Raw genomic sequence first — 23,742 nt, 5'->3', positions numbered from 1 at the left:
ATATAAAGTTCACTTCTATTGTATTTTGATGCAATAAATATCAAGTGAGAACTCAGAATTCATCTCTTTAGGGCAGGACCACATTTGAGGAAATGGAGACCAATATCATCTTTATTTATTGCCAGTGCACATGGGCCTGACATAAGGACAAATCAAAATGGCACACATCATTCTGTGTGCAGGGCAATTCCTCTCCTGGCCTCCCTCCCCCATGCTACTGTACTGAAAGGACAATGAAAGAACAATAAATTAAAATGCAGTTTTCTATGTTGTGAGGAGAGCTGATTCTACAGTAATAATCAATACTAATCTTCTACTCTGCTCTTTGAGTTCAAACCTTATCTAGCACACATCAGACTATAAAATCAAGTCAATATAAAGTTAAGTCTAAAAATTATGCTTCACTATTTTGAAGGTTTTTGAGAACATTGGTTGCTCTTTTAGTATAATTTTTCTTTCATGTGCCTGGAAACATAGATTTTCATGTCATCATCTTCAACCTTGAGTGTCAAATACAAGAGGACACTTGCTAAGTTGAAGCAGTCAAAGCCATAGCTCAGAAGTTTTGAGATTGCTAAGGGATTTCCTAGCCAGATTACAACTATATTCTAGACGGGATAAAAGGCGAAGTATTTTGTATACTTGCAAACCAATCCCTCCCCCTCTCTACCAACTGTCCAGCAAAAACCACCACCACAACAATTAACCAACAAATGTGTGAAAGCAAATAATATATTGCCCAGGTTATTGTGATTTCACCATTTCTACAACAAAATGAGAGAGAGAGAAAGGCAATGTGTTTTTCGTAAAGCTAAATTTATTCAATTTAAATGACTATTCTTTATTCTGAGATTATGTTCTTCCTATTTTGGGAATGCTAAAATGTCTTTTCTTTTATATAATAATGCCAATAGCAGACGGTAATTTGGGTTTTTCTGTTTTTGTTTTATGTCCTTAGCTGGCAAGTTTAAATGCTAGAAACACGTAAATGTCCCAATTAAAAATTTTATTTATTTATCTGCAGATTTCCTGGTGCTTAAATCTCAGAGCCTGGGAACCATAGCCTAGGTAAAGACCTACCTTCTGTGTTGCATGTTTCACAACATTGAATTAATTTCTTAGCAAGTTCCCCAAACAAGTTATGTAGCAGAATAAAAGTAAGTCTTAATTTATATTAAACCAGTGCAAAAATGGGCTTAATTTCAAGCACCAAAGGAATATATTTTCAATCAACACCATGGTTATAACATCTTTTATTAAAACTAATTGTATCAATATCTATAGGGTACCTATTTAAAAGTATAATGCCACTACTCTAATATCATCATTGCTCTAGGAGTAGCCTGGTGTCACATATGTGAGCAGTATTGGTGCAGTGCAGAAACAAAGAAGCTGGGGTCCAAGCAGGCCACCTTGCTGGGTCAGGGTTTTAGTGGCACTGAAGGGGCTGCCCATCAATGTACATTTTGGCCTGTTTACCTTTATAAATCATACCATATAGCATTCAGTATTTACATACATTTAAACTGAGGAGGCATACGTATTAGAGGAAAGCATATTTTAGTGGGCATGTGTCAAAAATAACTCTGTATTTCATCATTATTTTTACGTCATTAGCTACCCTTGAGAAAGGAAAGTTCCATATAAATGTACAAACCAGGACATACTTTTAGAAAACCTTACAGAGTGCTATGCAAATTGCAGTGTGTCCTCCCATAAGTAAATCAATTAATCCCCACTCCCTCAAAGTGTTAAAAACAAAAAAGGATAGCTGGCCATTACTTTTTAAAGTATGTTTCAGAGAAAATACAAGCATAATCATCATTGGCATTTTGGACCAGATGAAACTCTTAAGCCTTACATCTGACTCTATCATTCAGCGATTTGTTATAATTGTGTTCCTTCCTAGTAAGCAGTTCTTGCTGTTAGTTCTGTATCTATTTGATAGGGGCATTTATGTTACATTTCAAAATAACTCCTGGTAGCATCCAGAATATATGTCAGGAACTCCTGAAAGCAACTCTGCTTTCCTCTCAATTATGACATTTAGCTTTATCAGTAACTGTTAATTAACATGACAACTGAAGACTTGGAGATGGTGGGTGCCTTGCAGCAAACATGCCTAGGCTGGAACATCTGGTCAAGTTACTCAGCACAGTTACCAATGCTTAGTTCTTCTTAATTTTCTTCAGATAGCGAGCCCGGGTGGAGTTGCCTAAATTCATGGTCACTTTAAAATACAACCAGGAAGGCAGGCTTGAGATTACTGAGGCCTAGGGAAAGAAATGGGGAGATATGCAATTAAGGCTTACAATTTGAACTCATTTGAAACATATGATCTTATGTTTTACTATATTGTTGTTTTATTTATAGGTAGATTTTAGAGTTCTTGGGTATACAGTTGAAAACAGATGCCTTGCTAGTAAGTGTAGACAATGTATATATGCTAATATACCACATACTATTTTGTGACTCGATGGGAAAGAAAACCCCAAACCAAAGTACTGATTTGGAACTTAAAAATCTACATACCATAAGAGAATGGATCAGGTATCCGTTGGTTCGGGATTGCACACCGACGGTTTTAATGGCAGACTTCACAAACGTCTCTGAAGAGGGCTTATCCAAAGTTGGCTTTCGAATTTTAGCCAGTTTCGTAGCTACATAGTAGGGCAGGACACTCTAGAATGGCAACATACACCCCCAAAAAAAACCATGCCACTGATTAGGAAGGCCACAAACTCAATTCACACTGATGCTTGATTGCTCTTAGTGGCAGAAACATTCTGAAAAAATCTAAAGTTTGTATCTTTAGAGAGAGAGAAGAAAAGAGAAGCAGCTATCTAAAAGCTACCTTGATAGAACAAACGACAGCATAAAACAAGTTGTAAAAAAACAATCTGTCAATACAACAGAGTTTGAGACTAGAGAAAGTATTAAAAATAAGCAGAAACATAACATACCTTTTTGAGTCCTTAAAAAGAAGGCATTAAACAAATCTATATAGCAGAGATTTGGGGCCGGATGCTTTCTACTCTGACTAAACAACATAGTTACAGAACCACCACATAGGAGATTTTTGACATTTTATGCCCCCAAAGAGATAATAATAATTTTCTCCATACTTTATGGTTATTAAACTTGTTCTATCAGCTTTGGTCCCTCTAAAATAAACATTTCATGTTCTCAGCTTTGGGCTACCACTTTTCTTCCCTAGTTTCTTACCATTCTCCTCTGAGTTTTATAAACTTTGCTATTGATAAGATAGGACCACCTCTTTTTTTCTTTTTTCTTTGTTGGGGGGAGACGGGATAACAGTATGGAAACAGCTTGGGTAACTAACAGACACTTGACAGAAGTGGTGTGGGATGACAAAGCTGGACATTACCTTTTAGGTTAGGGGAGCTGTTATTTCTTATGCTTGCTATATTTTGTATATGCTTCAACACAGAATGCAAGGAAACCCTATTACAACGACTCCTGAGTCATGACAAGCGGTTCCTTCTATAGTTTGAAATTACTTGGGCATGGTTGTACACCAAGGAGTGAATGTATTCTGTTTATCTGACATGTATGAAAGGAAAGGGTATAAATTACAATGAAACTTCTATTAAGGAAGAGGATCTGTTTCAACACATGGTGGTCAAAATCAAAAACTTCATTACTAAAGGCAGAAATAAAATTGAGATGTGCTCCAAACTATAGATTTTCTTCCTGCCAAGAGCTGAGGAGTTCCCATATCTCTTTTGTTTTATTTTGTATTTTTCCCATTCCCAAGTATAAGTCACCCTCCTTAACAGGTGAGCTGAAACTTCAGCCCACCTGTTAGAACCATGAACCCAAGGGCCTAACCACTGTTACTCTCCAACTTTCTCCTCTTAGTCCCTGCAGCCACAAATCCACACTAAGTAAACTAACTTCCCCAAAGTACTTCAATACCTGGGCCAACTTTGATTAGGTGACTTTTGGTTTTCGAGAATTTGTGTATTGGAATTATTACTCTACACTTATTCCTCACTTAAAAAGCAAATTTTTTTTTTTTTGTCAAGCAGGTCTTTATTTTTAAACCCATGTTGCTGCAAGGATCCAGTATATGAGAGCACAAACCAAAGAGAGATCCCAGACTAACACACAATATGAAATGCAGAGCTCATGAGGCTCTGCCAATGGGTAGGGAAAGAAAAGTTTGTTCAAGCTGAGCAGCAAACAAAGCAAAGAGAATGTATGCATATACTCTGACTCCAACAGTGAAGGGCCATAAGCAAACCCCATCACATCTCTATGAGCCAGGTTTCCTGGTTACAAAAAAAATAAAGATTAGGGGCTTCCCTGGTGGCGCAGTGGTTGAGAATCTGCCTGCCAATGCAGGGGTCACAGGTTCGAGCCCTGGTCTAGGAAGATCCCACGTGCCGCGGAGCGGCTGGGCCCGTGAGCCACAGTTACTGAGCCTGCGCGTCTGGAGCCTGTGCTCCGCAACGGGAGAGGCCGCGATAGTGAGAGGCCCGCGCACCGCGATGAAGAGTGGCCCCCGCTTGCCGCAACTGGAGAAAGCCCTCACACAGAGGCGAAGACCCAACACAGCCATAAATAAATAAAGTTAAAAAAATAAAAAATAAAGATTAAAAAAAAAAACAAAACAAAAACCTTCCCGTATATTGATCACAAGCCTGCCAAGAGTACTGTAGAGTATTGAGCTTCTCAACATAAAGGTGGTCCACTCATTATACCTTCCAATTACATAATTAGGTATTCTAATCCCCCCTCCCTCTCTATGTGGCATAAATCGGACTGTTCTGATTTTGCAGAAGAATGAAGTCGCACTGCTTGGCTGAACCACTTGATGGTGCCACAAGTTAACAAACTCATCATTCGGCTAAACCATCCAGCTAGTCTAGAGAAGGTCCTGGCTCTTGAGGTGGGGACAACAGACGCATGTACATTCTATTCTGGAAAGGGTATTTATTTCTACAATGGTTTAAAATCAAAGCAGTTAACATGGCCTAGCAGAGGATGGAAAGGATTCAGAGATGAAATAACTTTTGGGCTAAGTCTTAATAATGTGGAGGAATTTGCCAGGTAAACACATAAGGGAAAAACATTTTGTAATGGGAACAGCAGGGGCAAAGAAAAGGAGACAGAGCAGGATGTCCTCATGGAACTACAGTAGTTCAGCCAGCATGGTTCAGACACTGGAAATGTGTGAAGCAGTGGCAGAAGGAAGGCTAAACGGTACAGAAAACGAAATCCAATCACCGACACTATCGATTTCTAGAGCATAAGCTCTGTGACGACACAGTCTTATTCACCATTATATTGCCAATGCTTAGCCATTGCCATTGCCTGGCATGTAGTAGGAGTGCTAAGAAGATCTACTGAATGAATTAGCAACAGAACACTTCATTATGGACAGCACTGAATATAGTACTGGGGTCCCTTTCTACTGCTGCTGCCCAGAAAATTAATGACAGGAGGAAGTTGACAATGTAATATGAGAGTTTAAACCACAATTTTAGATATTCTAGAGCTTAAGCAAGATTATCTATCTAAACGAAGGCAAACTTACAGGTCTTAGTTACTCAGAATTTAAAAAGAAGGAGAATTTCAAGTTATGTAAAAGTAAAGGAGAATTTCAAGTTATGTAAAAGTAAAGAAGTATCTTTATCTTATATGTCAAAATGTCATCTAGGTACATCCTTAAACAGTTAAACAAAAACCCAATAAATGATAATTAATCCACTTTTCCTGTCTACGCAAGGAAACATTACAGTGAACAGGTCAAGAAGATACCCATACTTTCGTAGGGGGTATTTTGGGCAGAACAAATTTTTAAAAGTTTCTTATGCTCAACAATTTGCCATTATAAATATTGCCAGCTTGGAAACAGCGTGAACCTTGACAGCTACCCATGCAGGCAAGTGCCCTGGTCTTTGCACTTAGAATCCCAAACTGAAAATAATTAACCAGCCCATAAAGCAAAGCTTTTTTTGTCCTTGCTCAGCCTATTGAAAAAATCCCTGGAAACAAACTTGGTATCCTTTTTTCTCACCCACTGAGTAGCTTGCTGAGGTATCTGGTCTTTAGGGAACAGTTTAGGGGGCCTCGATTCAGGAATAAGAAGGTTATTACAACTTAATGTCACAGAACAAGAGAAAGACGGATGCCCAGGGCTGCATGACAGATATTCAAGAATCAAACACTGAACCTTCTAACTTCATGTAGTGCACATCTTTCATGTTGTCATCTGTGTACTAAATATGCCTTCTCAAATTTAAAAATGACTAGGACAACTCACACCCACGCTTTGGGAAACACGGGTCCAGAGAACGCCAGGCTCCAGTCTACGTACACAACATGGAATTCTCAAGACGGGGTCTAATCTGCCTTTTATGAGCACTAAGGTCACCAGTGAAGTCAGCACATATTCTTAAGGTAGAGGCTGAGGCTCCTATGAGGCATTTCAGGGAATCTTTTCTCCTTAAGTCTGTGTATTCCTCCTCCATTTCAGGATCTGATATCCTCCAGAAAATCTGAATAACTGTATGCATAGAGTCTAGTTTTGGAGTTTGTATTATTTCACTTGCAGACCACAAGATCAGCATTTCCACAAAAGGGCCCTTGATTATCTCACTGGTAGAAACCCTTGGCCTTACTAGAAAATGTTAGGAAAAAGGAATCATTCTGATGGAACAGAGATCCCTGATAACATGGCAATAAGCAAAAGCCCCACAGTAACATTAGGTATAAACCTTAGCACCTAAGCCCAAAATGAAGGAGTTAAAATGTTGTGCTCTACACAAAAAAATCCTTGATCAACACTGGCTGGCTGATAATCTTACAAATGACCTACCTCCAAATATGTGGAATTCGTATGCTAATATTCAAAGGACAAAAGGGAAAACAGTGTTATCTCACAAAACAGCATGTATTTAACAAGTATTTCCTGAGCGCCTACTAGAACACTGTTTTAGGCACTCGGAATACAGTTATGAACAAAGACAAAGTCCCTGATCTTACTGAGCTTACATTTTAGTGGGGGGAAGGGGGGGCTGGTGCACACAGCCTACAAACAAATGGTTAAAAGAATGTCTACAATATTGGCAGGTGATGATAAAAAGGAAGAAGGAAAATAAACCTGAGTAAAGGGTGGAGGTGATGGAGGCTGTTCCTGCAGGTAATCAAGGAAGGCCTCTGGGACAACGGTGACATGTATGTGACGTGGTCACATATAAGCAAAGATCTCAGTGAAGGGAGAGAGCAAGCCAAAAAGATAGCTGGATAAAGAGCCTTAGACTGAAAGAAGAGCAAGTGCAAAGGGCCTGAGGTGTGAGTGTGCTCAGAGGGTTTGAGGACTGCAAGGAGGCCAGAGAAATAGCGGGGTGTGTGTGGGGGCACACGATAATGTGGAACATCTGCAGTCAGAACATGGTGGGTCACAAGAACTCATGGTTTTACTCTGAAAGAGATGAAAAGCCACAGGAGAATTTTCAGCAGAGGAGTAAGATGACCTGGATTATGCTTTAAAGAGATCAGAGACTGGGCGGGGGGCGGGGGGGTGGCGCTATAAGCAGGGGTGGGAGTAGGGAGGCCACATAGGAAGATACTGCAAAAGGTCCAGGGCAACCAGGGCAAGAGATCACGGTGGCAGTCATGAGAAGTGGTCAGACAGTGGATGTGTTTAAAGGGTCAACTAAAGTCAGTGAGATTCCCTGATGGACTGAATTTGGGGTGTAAGAGAAAGAATAAGCTGGATACGGGGAGGGGGAGAAAACTTCAGCTTTGAAATCAGACAGACTTGGATTCAAATTCCACTTGACCACTTACTAGTCGTGAGATCTTGAGCAAAATACTGAGCTTTATTTTCTTCCTTGGTGGATATAGCATCTTCCCTATTGTATTATTATGAGGATTGAAAAACAGATTGTCAGTTAAAGAGTGTGAGATTTAAACTCTGGTATGTATTAGAATTCTTTTCTAAGTTTTCTAATATTTATAATTTTCAGAATGGATTTAGAAAGAAAAACTTGGCTGAGTCTTTATATCCTGCAAGAGGGGTAAGAACATCATTTTCTATAGAAAACGACTGTGGTAACCACCTGGATATCTGAGTCCTTTCTGGATACAGATTTAATGTGGTTTGAAGGACTAAAGGACACCTTAGGTTTTTAGTTCTTGTGGTGTAACACCGCTGTAAAAGGCCAAGGAAAAAAGCCATTATCACTGACAAAAATGAGGATTCACCTAGTTGGAAGGGGTCTGGGTCCAATGATCCCAACAGGACTAATTTTACTATTCTTCAGCCATTTCTCAAAGTTGGTGCAGTTGACTAGATATGAATATTTCCTGTGAGAATCTTTCTGTTGCTTTATAGTTCTCTGTATTTAGACTCCATTTGCACTAAAGACACATGCCATTACCTTCTTTTATTGCCATTGGCAATTAACAAGAAAGATGGATGAGGACTTATGTTTTCAGTCCCGACACGAATTTTTCTGTTTAGCTTTCTAGCTCTTTGAAGCCCAGTAGATCTGTATGATTACTCTAAGCGATAAAATGTTTTAACAAAATATAAACGAGGAATATCTTCTTTCATTAACAAAATAAACTGGAATTGTTTGCTCCCTCATCTCAATTTGTCCGATGTTTTCTAAATTTATTCTGACTAAAAACTACATTTTTAACCAAATTAACAAAACCACCAACCCTCATCACAAGAGAGCAACAAAGCATTGGAAGGTAGGACTTTAAGAGAATGGGGCCCAGAGAATTTCTCCATTATGGTAAATTCACATTTAAATGGAATATTCTTTTGTAATCTTTGTGCTAAGAGTAAGAAGCCTCCTTCGTTTTCAGGCCAGACCGGCTGAAACCTACATCCGCCTTCTCTGGGTCTGGGGGGTGTCTCCACCTGTGTCCTCACCTTGCCTCTGGTAAAAGGTCAGGTAAACTAAACCTCATACGATGGTTTCAGTTAGCAAATGATCTCCTTGTTGACAGCATTTCCAGAGACCTGGCTTCGCAGCTCCAAGGAAGGAAACTATGGTGCAGAGTAACACCCCGGGGAGGAGCAGGAGGGCACGGCAGAAAGAGCACAGATCACGGCGTTATTCAAACCCTCACGGCCAATCCGGATGGCTAAATTCCCCACACCTCCCCACATTACCCAACACAGCAGCCTCCTTTAGGTTCTTCATAGAGCGGATCACTATGTAAAATAATCACATTCATGTGTTTGCTTGCTTGCTATTGTCTGTCTCCTTCCCACTAAATATAAACTCTGCCACAGCAGGGACTTCATCTGTCTTTTTGCTATTGCATCCCCACCTCCCTAGTAGTTCCCTCTCAGCATTTCTTGACTGAATAAACGTGAAACAAAACATACACCTCTGGTTTTGGACTTACTATCCCTTGTCATTGTAATGTGTTTAAGTATCTGTCTCTCTCTGTGAGTGCCCGGAGGTCAGAACCGTGTCTTATTCACTTGCTTCTCCCTGCCTGGCTGAAGAGCTGGCCAGTGGCAGGCACTCACTGACCTTAGGCAAGATACATGATTCCTATTGATTCTTGGCTTTCTGTCTGTAAAATGGGACTAGGTTAACATCTATCTTAAATGAGATAACAAAATAGGTGAAGACATGGGGCATATTGTAGATAGTCAATAAATGCAAGTTTCTTTCCTTACTTCATGCTGATGTTTCAGAGTTTCCAGTTTTTATTTATATATGCATTATCACGTGTCCCCACCTGCTAGAGGGGGAGGCTGAGTCTCAAGGTAATGAAGCAGCTTTCTGCGGGTTAGACCACTGAGGGGTGATACCAGAACTAAAACCTTGGTCTGCTGTCTCTAGGCCCAGCATCCTTTCCTCACCGCCTCTAAGCACACCAGTAATCAATGTGGTCTGTATAAAACCATAGCCTGGACTGGGGGAGCTAAGACTTCTTACTTTGAAATGGGTAAATATCCGGGCAGGGCTTCATGAATTCTTCAGCATCAAAAAGCTCTTCATAAGGCAGGTTTGTGAAGAGCCATTCATTGCTGGATGCTAAATCTAGGGGAAACTGTGAGAGGGGGCAGGACATCTGCACGGTTTTCAAAGTGTCTCCCCACAGACTGCTTATCAGTGCAAGGGAAAAAAACAGTAACGCTACAGCAGAGAAACTGGGTAACTCCTTGACTGAAGGGTCGAAGTCAACATCAGCAATAAGGGGCAGATGGATATCGTGTGTCTCTGGATGTGATGCCCTGAGAAGGACACAATGTCACATATGTCATTTTGGCCAGGAAAGCATAACCTGAATCTAACCACGAGGAAGCATCAGAGAAACCCCAAGTGAGAAATGTTTGATTAAAAAGAGCAGAGGAGTACTGTCCTCTTCAAAAATGTTCATGTCATAAAAGACAAAGAAAGGCTATGGATGTATTCCAGATTAAAGGAAACTAAAGAGACAGGAAAACTATATAATACCTGGTCCTAGACTGAATTCTTCACGGGAGGATAAAAATGCTATAAAGAATGCTATGAGGGGGAGTTCCCTGGTGGGCTAGTGGTTAGGATTCTGGGCTTTCACTGCTGTGGCCCGGGTTCAACCCCTGGTCAGGGAACTGAGATCCCACAACCCGTGCAGTGTGGCCAAAAAAAAAAAAAAAAGAATACTGTGAGGTCAGAAATTAGAATACAGATGGTAGGTTAGATAAAAATACTATATCAATGTTAATTCTAAAGTTGGTAACTATATTGTGATTATTTATAAGGATATCCTTATTCTTTGGAAATACACACCAAAGGATTTGGAGGTAAAGAAACATGATATATGCAACTCACTTCCCAATGATAAAACAAATGGAGTAAAATGTTAACAATAAGTGAATCTGCGTAAAGAGTATTGGGGTGTTCTTTATACTATTCTTATTTTTACAAGCTTTCTATAGATTTGAAATTATTTCCAAATAAAAAGTTTAAAAAAAACAAGGCGGCCTGTGAAAGTTTTACAGAATAAGAGTTCAAGGAGCATAGTTTTAGGATGTCATCTTAGTTTCAGCTATTTCTTACTTGCTTAGCATTAAGAGACAGAGCCCAGTACTGGGGCCCACCAACTAGCCAGTCAGAGCACTTTGGATTTGACCCTTTGAAAGAGGCATAATTTTGACTGGGTTTTAGTTATAGGGTAAGAATGAGAACAGATTGTTCTCACCAACAGAGCACACTTTCCATGAGATTTACAAGAATGTACTTCTTATCCTCTATTCAAACATCAACAGAGTCAAAATTCACCTCTAGGACGTTTATAGCACATCTTGTTGCTACTATTTATTTGTGTTTCCAGGAAATGCTTACATATTAGCAAATCTGAATTCATGAAGAAAATTTTAAATGTGCTTACAAAATTACAGGAAAGAAGTTGAGGGAAAGATGGGGAGAGAAAAAAGCAAAGAAAAAAATATTAACAAGGAATTAATATAAAACGAGCTGGGATTTGAAAACCATACTCTCTTCCTCTCCCAAAAGAGCAATCTGTTGTATCTTCATATGGAGGTAGACCTAAGAAGAGCACTTGCCTTCCAAAGATAAGAAGAAACTGAATTTTGGCATCATAGCATTAGCTTGGAAACCCTCTAGATATAGAGTTTGAAAATTCAAGACCAGAGGCATATGGGAGCAACAGAAGAAGCTCAAAAGGCCTTAAAAACAGAGGACTGTGTACCACCAAGCATGGCCATGCATAGCCAGGGTCCTCTGTGATGCCAGCAAATGGCAGGTCTCTGGTGTGCCCCGCATTACACGTGCCATTAGCGACACAGAGACAAACACGATAAAAAGTCTGTTCTCAAGAATACACTGGAGTGGAGGGAGTCCTGGGCCAGAGAGTATCAGGCAGAGGTATATAATAAGGAATAAGAGAGCAGAAGGGAAGGTGTAACCACAAGTGCCCAGCGGCCAAGATAAGGTTTCCCAGGGCAGGTGAAATGAGGCTGAAGCCCTGAAAGACGGACAGGGGCTGCAGGCTCCGGAGCGAATGGGGCAGGGAGGAGATGTGGAGAGGAGACTTGCAGAGGAGTGGGGGCAAAGGCGTGCCAGCAGAGGAGCCAGTCAGGGGCACCGCAGAGGGCAGAGCATGCACTGGACACTACAGTGTCCGCTCTGGCCGGAACGTAGGGTGGCGTGATGGAATGGCAAGAGGCAATGGCCTCGTGGGGTCTGAATTCAATCCTCAACATGACGGGTGGCCACTGGAGGACACTGAAGGAAAGCAACGTCATCTGACTTGTTTTTAATAAGATCACCCGGGAAACAGTATGTGGGATGGAGTGGAAGGGAAAACCAGCTGATAAATACTTCTAGTCCAAAAAAACGTGCAGACACAACATACCACCAGAGAAAAACCAATAATTTTTAAACTGAGCTTCATTTAGACCAGATTTTTTTTTTTTAATCCCTTTGGTCAGAATTAATATGAGATTCTCTTCTACTTCAGAGTTTTGATGTGTTCACACAGAAATGACAACTGTACTTTTCCTCACAAACATTTCAGTTTTTGTTTTTTCACCAAATTCATTCTAAGTTTAAACCATGAATGAATTCCTATGAAGGAAGAGAATGATGAATGAAATTACATCATTTGTAATTCATTATTAGGAAAAAATAAAAATTTGTCAAAGTAAAATATTTCAGAAAACAAATGCTAATGTGCTTTTGTAGTAGCTGTTAGTCACAGCAGATCAATAGGCAGACCATATGCAGAAAAGATCTTTGAAGGAAACCAGACCTGAAAGTGAGAGACGAAACAGTCCTGTCTGTTCACAGAATTTTAGAAATTGCTCATCTATGCTCACAAGGCCTAAGACTCCCTTTGTCACTGAAACACTTGCAGCTTCTGGTCACAATGACTCTAGGTCACCCACCAATGGACCTTTAAGATTCCTGCTTGCTCTCAGTAGTGTTTAAAAATTGTTAAGTTAATAGCGTGAATATAATAGATTCATCAGAATGAGAAAATGGCACCACATTGTGTGGCACATGATGCCTGACCTCCCCTGAGTGCTTTACTGATTTCCTGTTACCAAGATATAACACATTCTACGTAGCAGGTTCAAACTACTAGCATTAAAGTGACTGGTGTCAAGGAAGGGGGAAAAGGGGGCGTACGGTAGCTCCGTATAAAATTCAAGATTCTCGAAAACCCTGTCCTCCCCAGAGTACCCTGTATTTATGTGGAGCTGCAAATCGGAATGACACCAAAGGGCTATGACATCGAAGGATCCCTTGGGGGAGACCTCAGGTAAGGATTGAGGGGGAAGCAGGCTCTAAACTGACCCTGGAAGATGAGGAAACATTTACCCTAAAGATATAAGGGAGGAAGTGGAACTAAGCAGCCCAGCACCTTCTGGTTCGTGGCTGCCTAAGCAGATGGATCCAGTAAGTCTTCAGTGCTGTCCTGAAGGCCTGGAGCAAGTAGCCCAGTGGTTAAGAACAAAGGCTTTGGTGCCAAACAGACCTGGACTTGAGTCCAGTTCAACATGAGCAAGTGGCTTAACCTCTCTGAACCCCAACTTCCATAAATTTAAAGATGATGATGATCAACACCATCTTATAAGATCATTATGAGACGCAATGAAATACATGGATACATATGAAGTGCTTAGCATTGTTCCTCAAAAGTATCCCCTCAAATATTACCTACTATTATTATGATTGATCATTTGAGGCTTCAGGGTGCAAAAAGGAAAATACTAGGCTCACAGAATTAAAAGCCATAATGAACACTGGATGTGTGAAGAGGTGGGGGCAGGTCGTGGACAGGAGCAGGAAAGGGGTAAGAATTGCAACCTCTCCCAAGACACTGTTAAAAATGTGCCTAACCATGGAAATACTGTGAACCATTATTTCTTTGTGTTGAGCAATAGCTGATTTGAGACTGACACCCATAAAAACCTCCACATTTGCTTCCTCTTGTATTTTGTACTGTAGTTTCACAGCATTGTATCTGTTAGCTACATAATAAAATCAATGGTCTCTATAAAAATTAAGTCAAAATGGATCAAAGGCCTAAATGTAAGAGCTAAAACTATAAAACTCATGAAAGAAAACATAGGGGGGAAAATCAACTATACGTCAATAAAATTTTTTAAAAAATAGGGGAAAACCCTCATGACATTTGATTTGGCAATGATTTCTTGGATATGACACCAGAAGCACAGGCAACAACAACAAAAAATAGATAAATTGGACTACATCAAAATTTAAAACTTTTGAGCATCAAAGGACACTATCCATAGAGTGAAAAGGTAACCCACGGAGAGGGAGAAAATATTTACAAATCATACACCTAATAAAGGGTTAATATCTAGACTATATCAAGAACTCCTACAATTCAAAAATTAAAAGCAAGCAACCCAATGAAAAAATGGGCAAAGAACTTCAATAGACATTTCTCCAAAGAAGATAGCCAAATGGCCAGTAAACACTTGAAAAATGCTCAACTGCACTAATCACTGAGGAAATGCAAATCCAAATCAAAACCACAATGAGATACCACTTCACACTCATAACGATGGCTACTATTAAACACAAACAAACAAAAAGAAAATAACGAGTATTGCTGAGGATGCGAAGAAACTGGAACCCTTATGCATTGCTGGTAGGAACGTAAAACAGGGCAGCTACTAAGGAAAACAGTAAGGCGATTCTTCAAAACAAACAAAAAGAATTATCATATGATCCAGCAATTCCATTTCTGGGTACATATCCAAAAGAATTGAAAGCAGGGTCTCAAAAAGATAGGTGTACACCCATGTTCATAGCAGCATTATTCACAGCAGTCAAGTGGTGGAAACCTCCCAAATGTCCATGGACAGATGAATGTATAAACACAATGTGGTATATACGCACAACGGAATTATGAAGGAAATTCTGACACATCCTATAACATGCATGAATGTTGAAGACATTATGCTAAGTGAAATAAGCCAGTCACAAAAAGACAAATACTGTAGGATTCCACTCACATGAAGTACCTAGTGAGGTCAAATTCAGAGACAGAAAGTAGAATGGTGGTTGTCAGGGGCTGGGGGGAGGGGAAATGGAAAGTTATTGTTTAATGAATATAGAGTTTCAGTTTTGGAGGATGAAAAAAGTCCTGGAGATGTAAGGTAGTAATGGGTGCATAACAATGTCAATGTACTTAATGCCACTGAACTGCATACTTAAAAGTGATTTAAATGGTGTTTTCGGTTATGTATATTTTACCACAATTAAAAAAAAGTAAAAGATCACTACCACACCTATATCATCCTGTTGTATGCAGTCATCCTCTCTCTAGTAAAACTCAGTTTTATTCAGCTCTCTCCTCTCTTGTGATTATTATACAGAGGCTTTGGAATAGTCATGGCACTCCTTGCATACCTGGCAGCTGAGAGATATTGACAGTCTAATTCTCTCAAAATAAGATCATAAGAACTTACAATTATTATGCACCGACTGTTTATGCTGCATAGTTCTACTTTAGGCATTACCACTTAAAAATTCTAGGAAATAATTGTTTAAAATCTAGACTTAAGTGCATAAAGGAAAAGAAACCATGTCTTTAATGGTGTGCTAACGTCACATTCACTTACTTAGGAATGTGATTTTCTTTCGTTGCCAAGACAGCAACAGTTGCTGTGGAAACCACACAAAAACAGGGATACTTAACTGAAACAAACTCCACTCACCTGCACAAAGATGCCCTTGCTCTTATATTCCTCATGGAGGCACCTAGAGAAGAAATCTACAAAAGCCTGGGAGGGGGTGGGGGTGAGAACACAAACACACATATTACATATTACATCAATCTGCCTGATCTGTAGCCATGGAAACAAAAATAATCAACTAACCACTTAACACTATAGTTTCTAATCATTCTTTTCATTTCAAATGCAGAAGAGACCTTAAAAAAAAAAAACCTTCAAAACCTCAAGTTTTCTTTATCTGCCACTAAATTAAGTATTCTCTTACCAAATATAATATCCAGACCAAATTCTGATTTAACTGGAAAAGGCTCTTCTTATCTTTTCTTTTTTTGGAAAATGACTTTCCGAGAAGAAACATCTTATTATATAACAAAGGATGCGTTCCTCCTCCCCACTTGCCATTCAAACAGAAACACAGTATGAATTCTGTTCAAGTCTGTTCTACGGGGATTTTGTTGTCAGTAAAGAGAAGAAAAGAGCAAGCGTCCTCTTGGTCCTTTGGGATGGCAAGATCCAAGAAGTGTAGAGGTGAACGTGACAGCCCATCTTCTTCCAATAGGACAACTTTAAATCTATTTGTAAAATATAATGTGCCATTTTTTACAAAGGTGGACAACCTCAGGCTTGAAATGCAAAGTATCAATGATGACTCTACTAGGGTCCTAATTTGTGACAGTCTTTCCGTGGAGCAGAACAGGCAAGAAGAAGTTGAAGTTCACCTTCAAGAAACATGGTGTTCATTTTAAACATGCCTACTGCATGTTTCAGATATATAGAAAGCAAGCAGATTGCAGGGCTGGGGGGGGCGGAGCCAAGCTTTTTCAAAATACAGTACGTAGTCACTTTAAGTTTTTCCAGGGGACAAAGAGCCAAGTGAAAAAGAGGGCAGGTGTTTTGCTCTTTTCTTTTCCTGTCATATTGCAAGTTCTTATTGTGCATTTTATTTTGTTCATTTTCCCCTAAAAGCTTGTTTAATTTCAGCGTCCCAATGGTCATTTTTATTTCAGAGATGTATCCTATGCTTCAACAACGTATTTGAAAACGATGCTATTGACCTGCAGGCAGTACCAAATGCATTTTAAATTACTGTCCTAGTAGTAACGTGAAGAGGTGAATGGTGATGTGGTCTAAAATTATGGCATCTTACAGAGAGGTCTGGAAAATTCTTGTCTCACTCCAGAAGTGGCAGTAATATCTGTGAACTCTGAATAATGTGGCAAAAACTCACACTCTCCCCATCTATCTTGTGCATACTATGTGTATCTATGTGCTGACTAGCTGCGATCCTTCTAAGCTCTGCGGACCTGGCACTTAAGCTGTGTGCTGAGTCATTCATGAATCAAATCCCCATTCTTAGACTCATTTATGTTATGTTCTGATCAGCTGAGCTAACTGGTCCAGACCACCTCTCTGTTGGGAAGTACAAATACCAATTTTAAAACCAGTAAACTATTGGGAGAAAAAAAGCATCTGCGGATCTGAGATCTTGGTGCCTCATTTGTAAAGTTGATACCAGTCAGTATATCTCCAGCTCTGGCTCCTCTGAAACTAGTGTTGGCTATTTTCCTTTTCTTCTCAGTCCATTTGAAAACTGCTAAGGCTAGAACTTCAAGAAAGTTCCATACCCATTTCTCAGACTGAAAAGTATTCGTTATTCTTATTCTGACACAATTTACTAAAAAATTGTTCACCTTGGTTGCAGAGTACATGGTCAACAGTGGAACTGGGTACATGCCACTGGCAGAGGAGATGTTCAGAATTGCCCCTTTAGATCTAAAAAGGAAGATGCAAGTAAACAGAATGAAATCATATATACAATTGTTTATAAATTACAGATCTAGATATCTAATTATTTGAAACATAATAACCTGGCTGTTCTTCTAACACACATCTCTCCTTGCCTTTCATCAGCACGTGACATGCTTGGTCAGTGAGCGAGGCATAACTCAATCAACTAAAAATAGCTCTTCTTTGCAATTAGCTCATTTCTCAGTCTTAGTAATCAGGGGCATGACCAGATTAGATCTTCAGTCTCCTCGAGTTGATTTCTATTCTCTGAGGTCTTCTCTGGCCATAGCACCAAGAATTCTTACTCTTAAGAGTACTCCTTGTATGCCTTTAATTTGGCATATCACCACATACTATCATGCTGTCATATTTAATCATTCTATGAGTATAAACATTCTTCTCCCTCAAAAAAACCATAAGCTTCTAGACCTCAGAGCCCTTATCTTACACTTTTCCTAGAAATACTCTGCATGGTCCTGAGCATGTAACAGGTACTTACATGAATGAATGGTTATGTCCTGCTCTCAGGCACTAAATGCAGAGTTGACTCTAAAATATGCGACTCTATAGTTCATCAAACCATATTCTTTTGCCAAGAGGCAAAGCTCAATTTCTACTGTAACTTTTAGCGACTAATGAAAGTTCAAAGTCAGAGAGTTACCAGGAATTACTCATTCTACAAATAAATGAAAATTAGTTTGAGGAAGGCAATGCTGTAAAAACACACAAGTTGTCAGCAGCCGTATATGGCTTGGGTAAAGTGTGAAGTTAGGGTTTTAGGAATTTTAGACAGAATTAACAGCCAACGTTTCCCCCTCAAATCCATTCTTCTCAGGGGAGTTGGTCCCCTTGTTCAGCTACTGCAATCTGCCCCACCTGCCTCCTGCCCTCTAGATCAGGTTCCTTTCCTTCAGCTTAGTTTCTCATTATTCTTGAGCTGAATTTACTTCCTAAGGCCTAATTTTTAAGTATTTTTTTAAAAGGACGATACAGACTCCTCTTATACAAAATAATAAAAGAAACATGATTAAATGGCATCTAAGTTATTTTAGACAAAACTCTGAAAAGAAATAATCCCCAAAGGTCACCTGGTCCATCTGCCAGCCTCTAGGCGAGATGCCACTTCAACCATCAAATGGAAGTCTGGACCCTCCGCTTAATGAGTCACTGAAAACGAGCTGTTGTTTTTTGTTTCTGTTTTTGAACTGAAGTCCTTATTAGTAATAGTTATATACACTTTCCTAAGCGGCGAAATCCATTAACACGTTGGACACAGAAATCAAATCTCAAATTTTAAATTGTTATATTACGGTTTTGAAGAAAGTTGGAAATATTTAGTCAATGTATTAATTATACCATTCTTGTAGTTTTTGCTTGCATCTCTCACACAGACAGAAAAGGCTTTTCTTTTTAAATGTTAAGAGAGTAAGAATGCCTATCAGGAGTTAGAACCCAATTACTCTAAGATAAAAACTGGTGAATTAGCAATGAGTATCTAGTAATTTCATTTTATCTGTATTTGTGAGACATTCCTTTGACCGAAATGGGTTAAAAACCACTTTGGCTACTGGGACTTTTAATACGGTATTAATTTATGATGTTTAAAATATTTTTTTTTTAAATTAATTAATTTATTTTGGCTGTGTTGGGTCTTCCTTGCTGTGCACGGGCTTTCTCTAATTGCGGTGAGCGGGGGCTACTCTTCGTTGTGGTGCGTGGGTTTCTCATTGTGGTGGCTTCTCTTGTTGCAGAGCACGGGCTCTAGGCCCACGGGCTTCAGTAGTTGTGGCTCGCAGGCTATAGGCGCACAGGCTCAGCAGTTGCGGCACACGGGCTTAGCTGCTCCGAGGCATGTGGGATCTTCCCGGACCAGGGCTCGAACCCATGTCCCCTGCATTGACAGGCGGATTCTTAACCACTGCGCCACCAGGGAAGTCCCGTAAAATATCTTTATCTTTTATAGGGTGTTAAAAATGTTCTCAAATTAGATCATGGTGGTGATATATACTCTATGGATATACTAGAAACCATCAAATTATATGCTTTAAATGAGTGGATTTTATGATATGTGAAATATATTCTCAATAAACCTATTAAAAAAGAGAAAGAGAAAGTGAAATATATTTATGATATACTGGAATGTGTCACCTTTAAGCTAAGGGCAGATCCCAATCAAGTAGAAGCTAAGAAAGCTATTGTATCTTCTGCAATACAATATGCTTTCTGAGAAGTAACCCCAAATCCTGACAAGTTGCACCCCATCCTGAGCCCCAAGCACCCTTGTAGGTTTAGGTAGTGCTTTATTTTAATGTTTTCTCATGTAACCAGGAATTGCTATGCCCTCACTCATTCACAGCAAGTGAAGAAAAGCCAATTTGAAGTAGTTGTAGAAGATGCTGTTTTTCACTGTAACCTATCACTGCTGGTTTTATCAGCGGGATTATGGGCTGGATGATACTCAAATTGGCTGAGGTGGCTGCATGTGCCCTTGAACAAAAATCTTACATTCTTTATTTCCTTCCACAGAAATGAAATACAATTTAAAAGTCTTCCAAAATTAAAGTTTAAATGTTATCAAAAACAATTTAAAAATTAAATCTTGACCTCACCAAAACTGATTCCTAAAACTTCACTCACCAAAGCAATGATTTCAATACAGGAAAATTTATTTAAAGATAATAAAAACCTCATTCCTGGTTGCAAAATTAATACAGACCAATAGTCAAATATGCCACAATTATGCAGGCATGTGCTTTGTTTACTCCTTGAGGCAAGTGAGATTTTTGTTTCTCAAATATTCTACCCTAATTTAAAATTTCTAGGGGGTAGAGTTAGTTTGAGTTAGTGAAAAGTCAGAATTGGAAGGTACTTTATTCAAAACACCATATTTGCACTCTAAAATGCATGAAAGCAAATCCAACACCAACAAAGTATAAAGCGAGAATGCACTAGATCTAAGTAAACACTAAAAGGATAGCATTTATCACTGGATCAAAATGACAGTAGAGAAAACACCCCTTCCACAAAAACACTGTGCTACGAAGAAGGTTTGTCTCACAAAAAACCTTCCCCCCACACACAACAGCATACAAGTCTCTCTCTCTCTCTCCAAGGATAATGATATTCGACTTAGTTTTGTCTGAAATCACAAATAACACACTTGTAGAGCTGTCTCAATCCTTGTACTGTATACACTATCTATTCTTTACGTAGAGATGGAGATGAACATTTGGGACCACGAGGCACAAAGGACTCGCCTTTAAAATCAACTACTTTGTCTAGCACTAATCCCCCATCTAAGCAGAATTAGTGACGTCAAACCAGTTTCCATGGCACAGCCAGACTCATGACAACTCTGTTACATGAAGCAGAAGGACAAAATGGGCTGTGCTTAATTGCACACAGAAACAAACATAAAACCAAACCCTGGTTAATCTCTCATTTTCTGGGGACTTGGGGAACAATTCTAAGACTGGAAGGTACATTGAGAATATTTGCTGAAGTTCCATAATGAAGACTCACGATGCGCATATTTCAGCACATTTCTAGTTTGTTATGACATATATCCAAATAAACAAGTCAAGTAATATTTTCTGTGATACAACATTCTTAATTCATCAGGTTGCTTACTTGCTAACAGCCACACGATGGTGTCTCAGTAGTGTGAGTTACTGAGGATCTACTAGAATTAAAATACTGCAAAATACAAAGCAGAAAACACCACTGCAGATAAGGAAGCACCTTTTCATCCAAAATTATTCTCTTCAATGACTAGCCCTCCCACAAGCCAGACATTAAACACACCAAACCCTATAAAATTCAGTACCTTGTATTTATAGCCTCCTATAGCTATGCTTTCTAGACGTTCCTCCGTCCTGTGAAATCCCCAATTAGAAAACTCTCCTTAATGATCACTTGGATAAAAAAAATTCCCAAGCCTCTTTTCTTCCTTACATGCCCCACTATTCTATCAGACTGTTGTAGTATCCTTGTGCACAGCTCTTACAAAAATACTATTGTCATAGAGGAAGTAACAGGTCTCCCATGAAATAAGTCACTGATTTCTGCCTTCCTTGGGACCCTCTCATCACTGCTCCACGCTGCAGGTGCGGGGGGGAAGATGGGGAGGCGTAAATGCTGCTGTGAAGCAATGGAACACAGGGTCAGTCCTAATGTGGACCGCTTACTTGATACAGAGTGTGACTGCAGACAAGGGAGATTGTGCAAAAAAGACTACATCCCAATTCTTCATATTTTCACTTCTTATCAGGGAGCATATAAGTGTGCTCTTGGAGGGTCATTACTTTTTTTTTTTTTTTTTTAAGCTTAAACATAACACAGAAATTGGTACAGACAGTTCTCTAACAGATTCTCAAAAAGACTGAGAAACGTATCAAAACCGGGTTCCATGTCAGAAAAGAATCCTGGATCACGGAGGTCAGATACATAATTAGAACCAGCGATCCAAATACATTATACAAACATTGCTTTGTGGAAGAAAGTTTGCAAACATTTCCCACATGAAAGAGAACTGCCTGCCCTGAAACACCATAACATGTCATAATTCCACCTTAAGCAATACAGTATGAAAGGGGCTATTTTTAGCTTTTCCATGGTTGTTATGGCAACCACCTCCTGGCTCCAGCTGTACAAAATGTTTATAATTCCACAGAAGTGGGAAGAGCAAGTTTCCTCTATAACGTAATTATGCACTTTCTACTTGTATGATAATAATACCTTAGTTTGATTATAGGGACTTGTTTAGTGATAGTCAGCTGGCCCTAGGCTATAGTTCTAGAGAGTTTGGAAAATCGCATACATCAGAAGTAGAATCAGTGAAAGGGGAAAAACCCACAACAACAAAGAACCCTGCTGTTCCTCAATGGAGATACGAAACCTACGTACGGTAACCAACCATAGTTATGCCATTTGGGGATGGTAAAAAGGGTAGGCTATAAACAAATCACTTGTAATACGTAAGTAAGAATGCTTTCAGGTGATCTGTGAACTCGGAGTCTTTCTTTCTTCTTGGGCACACAGCTAACGACATTTCTGGCCTCCCTTGCAGTTAGCTGTAGCCTGTGACTGAGTTCTAGACAATGGGATGAGGGCAGAAGTGAGGGACACCACTTTTAGACCTGGCCCATGAAACCACCCATAAAATCATCCTTCCCCTCTCTTCTCTCATCTGCTGGCTGGATGCAGATGTTTCTGCAGAGAATCGCAAGGCCCAAGAGAAGAGTGGATCCCCTCACCCCAGATGGAAGGAGCCTGAGATCCCTGGATGACTGGGTAGAGCAGAGCCCCGATCGCTGATCCACACCAGACTGTGACGTGAGGGGAAAATCAACCTTTAGAGTGTTAAGCCACTGAGATTCTGGGGTGGTCTGTTATAGCAGTTAGCCTGCCTTGACTAATATAACGAGTAACTCCTTTAACTCAAGCAGACATAGCTGTTCCTTCTCCTATCCAAAAGTACCGATTCATAAAACCCACTTACATTTCTGACTAGTTCTTAGCAGGTGCCACAATCAACCCTGTGACATCAGTTTCAATACCTAGCCTATGATGGCTTTCTACCAGATCATTTCGCAACCCCCGTGTAAAATCAATTTGATTTCTTACAGGCAAGGATCCAATTCATCTTCTGTATGATAAACTTTACTCAGTGAATGCCTGTTGAAACAGATGGATCCTTTCCTTTGCATTCTTTGTCTTTATCTAAGGCTCCAGCTACAACTGTGATCGTGGCTGCTAGGTCTACAGAGAGAGGTGTGAGCACCTTGTGTCTGTATCATTTACTAACTGATTACGTAGCCTCATGGCACTCAGTTTCTTTGGATCTCACTTTTTATGTCAAATGAGGGGGGGTTGGTCTCAATTAAAGTACTGAAATCCTCTGACTCTTTGAATCTAATTCTTCCTGGTCATAACCAATATCTCTTTTGATATGATTTTTACCAACACACTTAAAAATTCCTTTTACAGTACCTCTGTGGTATATAAATTTCTTCTTTAACGGATGGAATGTACTATCCTGAATTAATACTGTGTCACTTGCAGATATCCAAACTAGAATTAAGTTGATGACCCAAACTTCATCCCTCTTGAGTTCTACTCTGTCTGCCCTAATTCTCTGTAATCTTCTAGGATTCTGGTCTGGTTTGACCACGATCACTTCCATACCTGACCATCAGGGGCACACTCCCACTGTAGCCATCAATAAGTAG

The 23,742-nt window shown here is 39.7% G+C and overlaps 1 protein-coding gene across 1 annotated transcript in view; it reads right to left on the bottom strand.

The window, feature by feature from the left end:
- Nucleotides 1-797: 797 nt before the first annotated feature.
- HSD17B12 (hydroxysteroid 17-beta dehydrogenase 12) overlaps nt 798-23,742 on the bottom strand; it is a 173,980-nt gene continuing 151,035 nt past the window's right edge. Inside the window, exons 8-11 of the mRNA XM_036862379.1 lie at nt 17,416-17,497; nt 15,707-15,772; nt 2,533-2,682; nt 798-2,273 (exon numbers count right to left, since the gene is read on the bottom strand). Of these exons, the coding sequence (XP_036718274.1) occupies nt 2,169-2,273; nt 2,533-2,682; nt 15,707-15,772; nt 17,416-17,497 (403 nt within the window). The 3' untranslated portion in view covers nt 798-2,168. The remainder of the gene's footprint in view (nt 2,274-2,532; nt 2,683-15,706; nt 15,773-17,415; nt 17,498-23,742) is intronic.

Source organism: Balaenoptera musculus, chromosome 8 (assembly GCF_009873245.2).
Source record: "Balaenoptera musculus isolate JJ_BM4_2016_0621 chromosome 8, mBalMus1.pri.v3, whole genome shotgun sequence".
NCBI lineage: Eukaryota > Metazoa > Chordata > Mammalia > Artiodactyla > Balaenopteridae > Balaenoptera > Balaenoptera musculus.
Note: the sequence above shows the minus strand (reverse complement) of the source record. Positions and strands in the feature narration are given on the sequence as shown.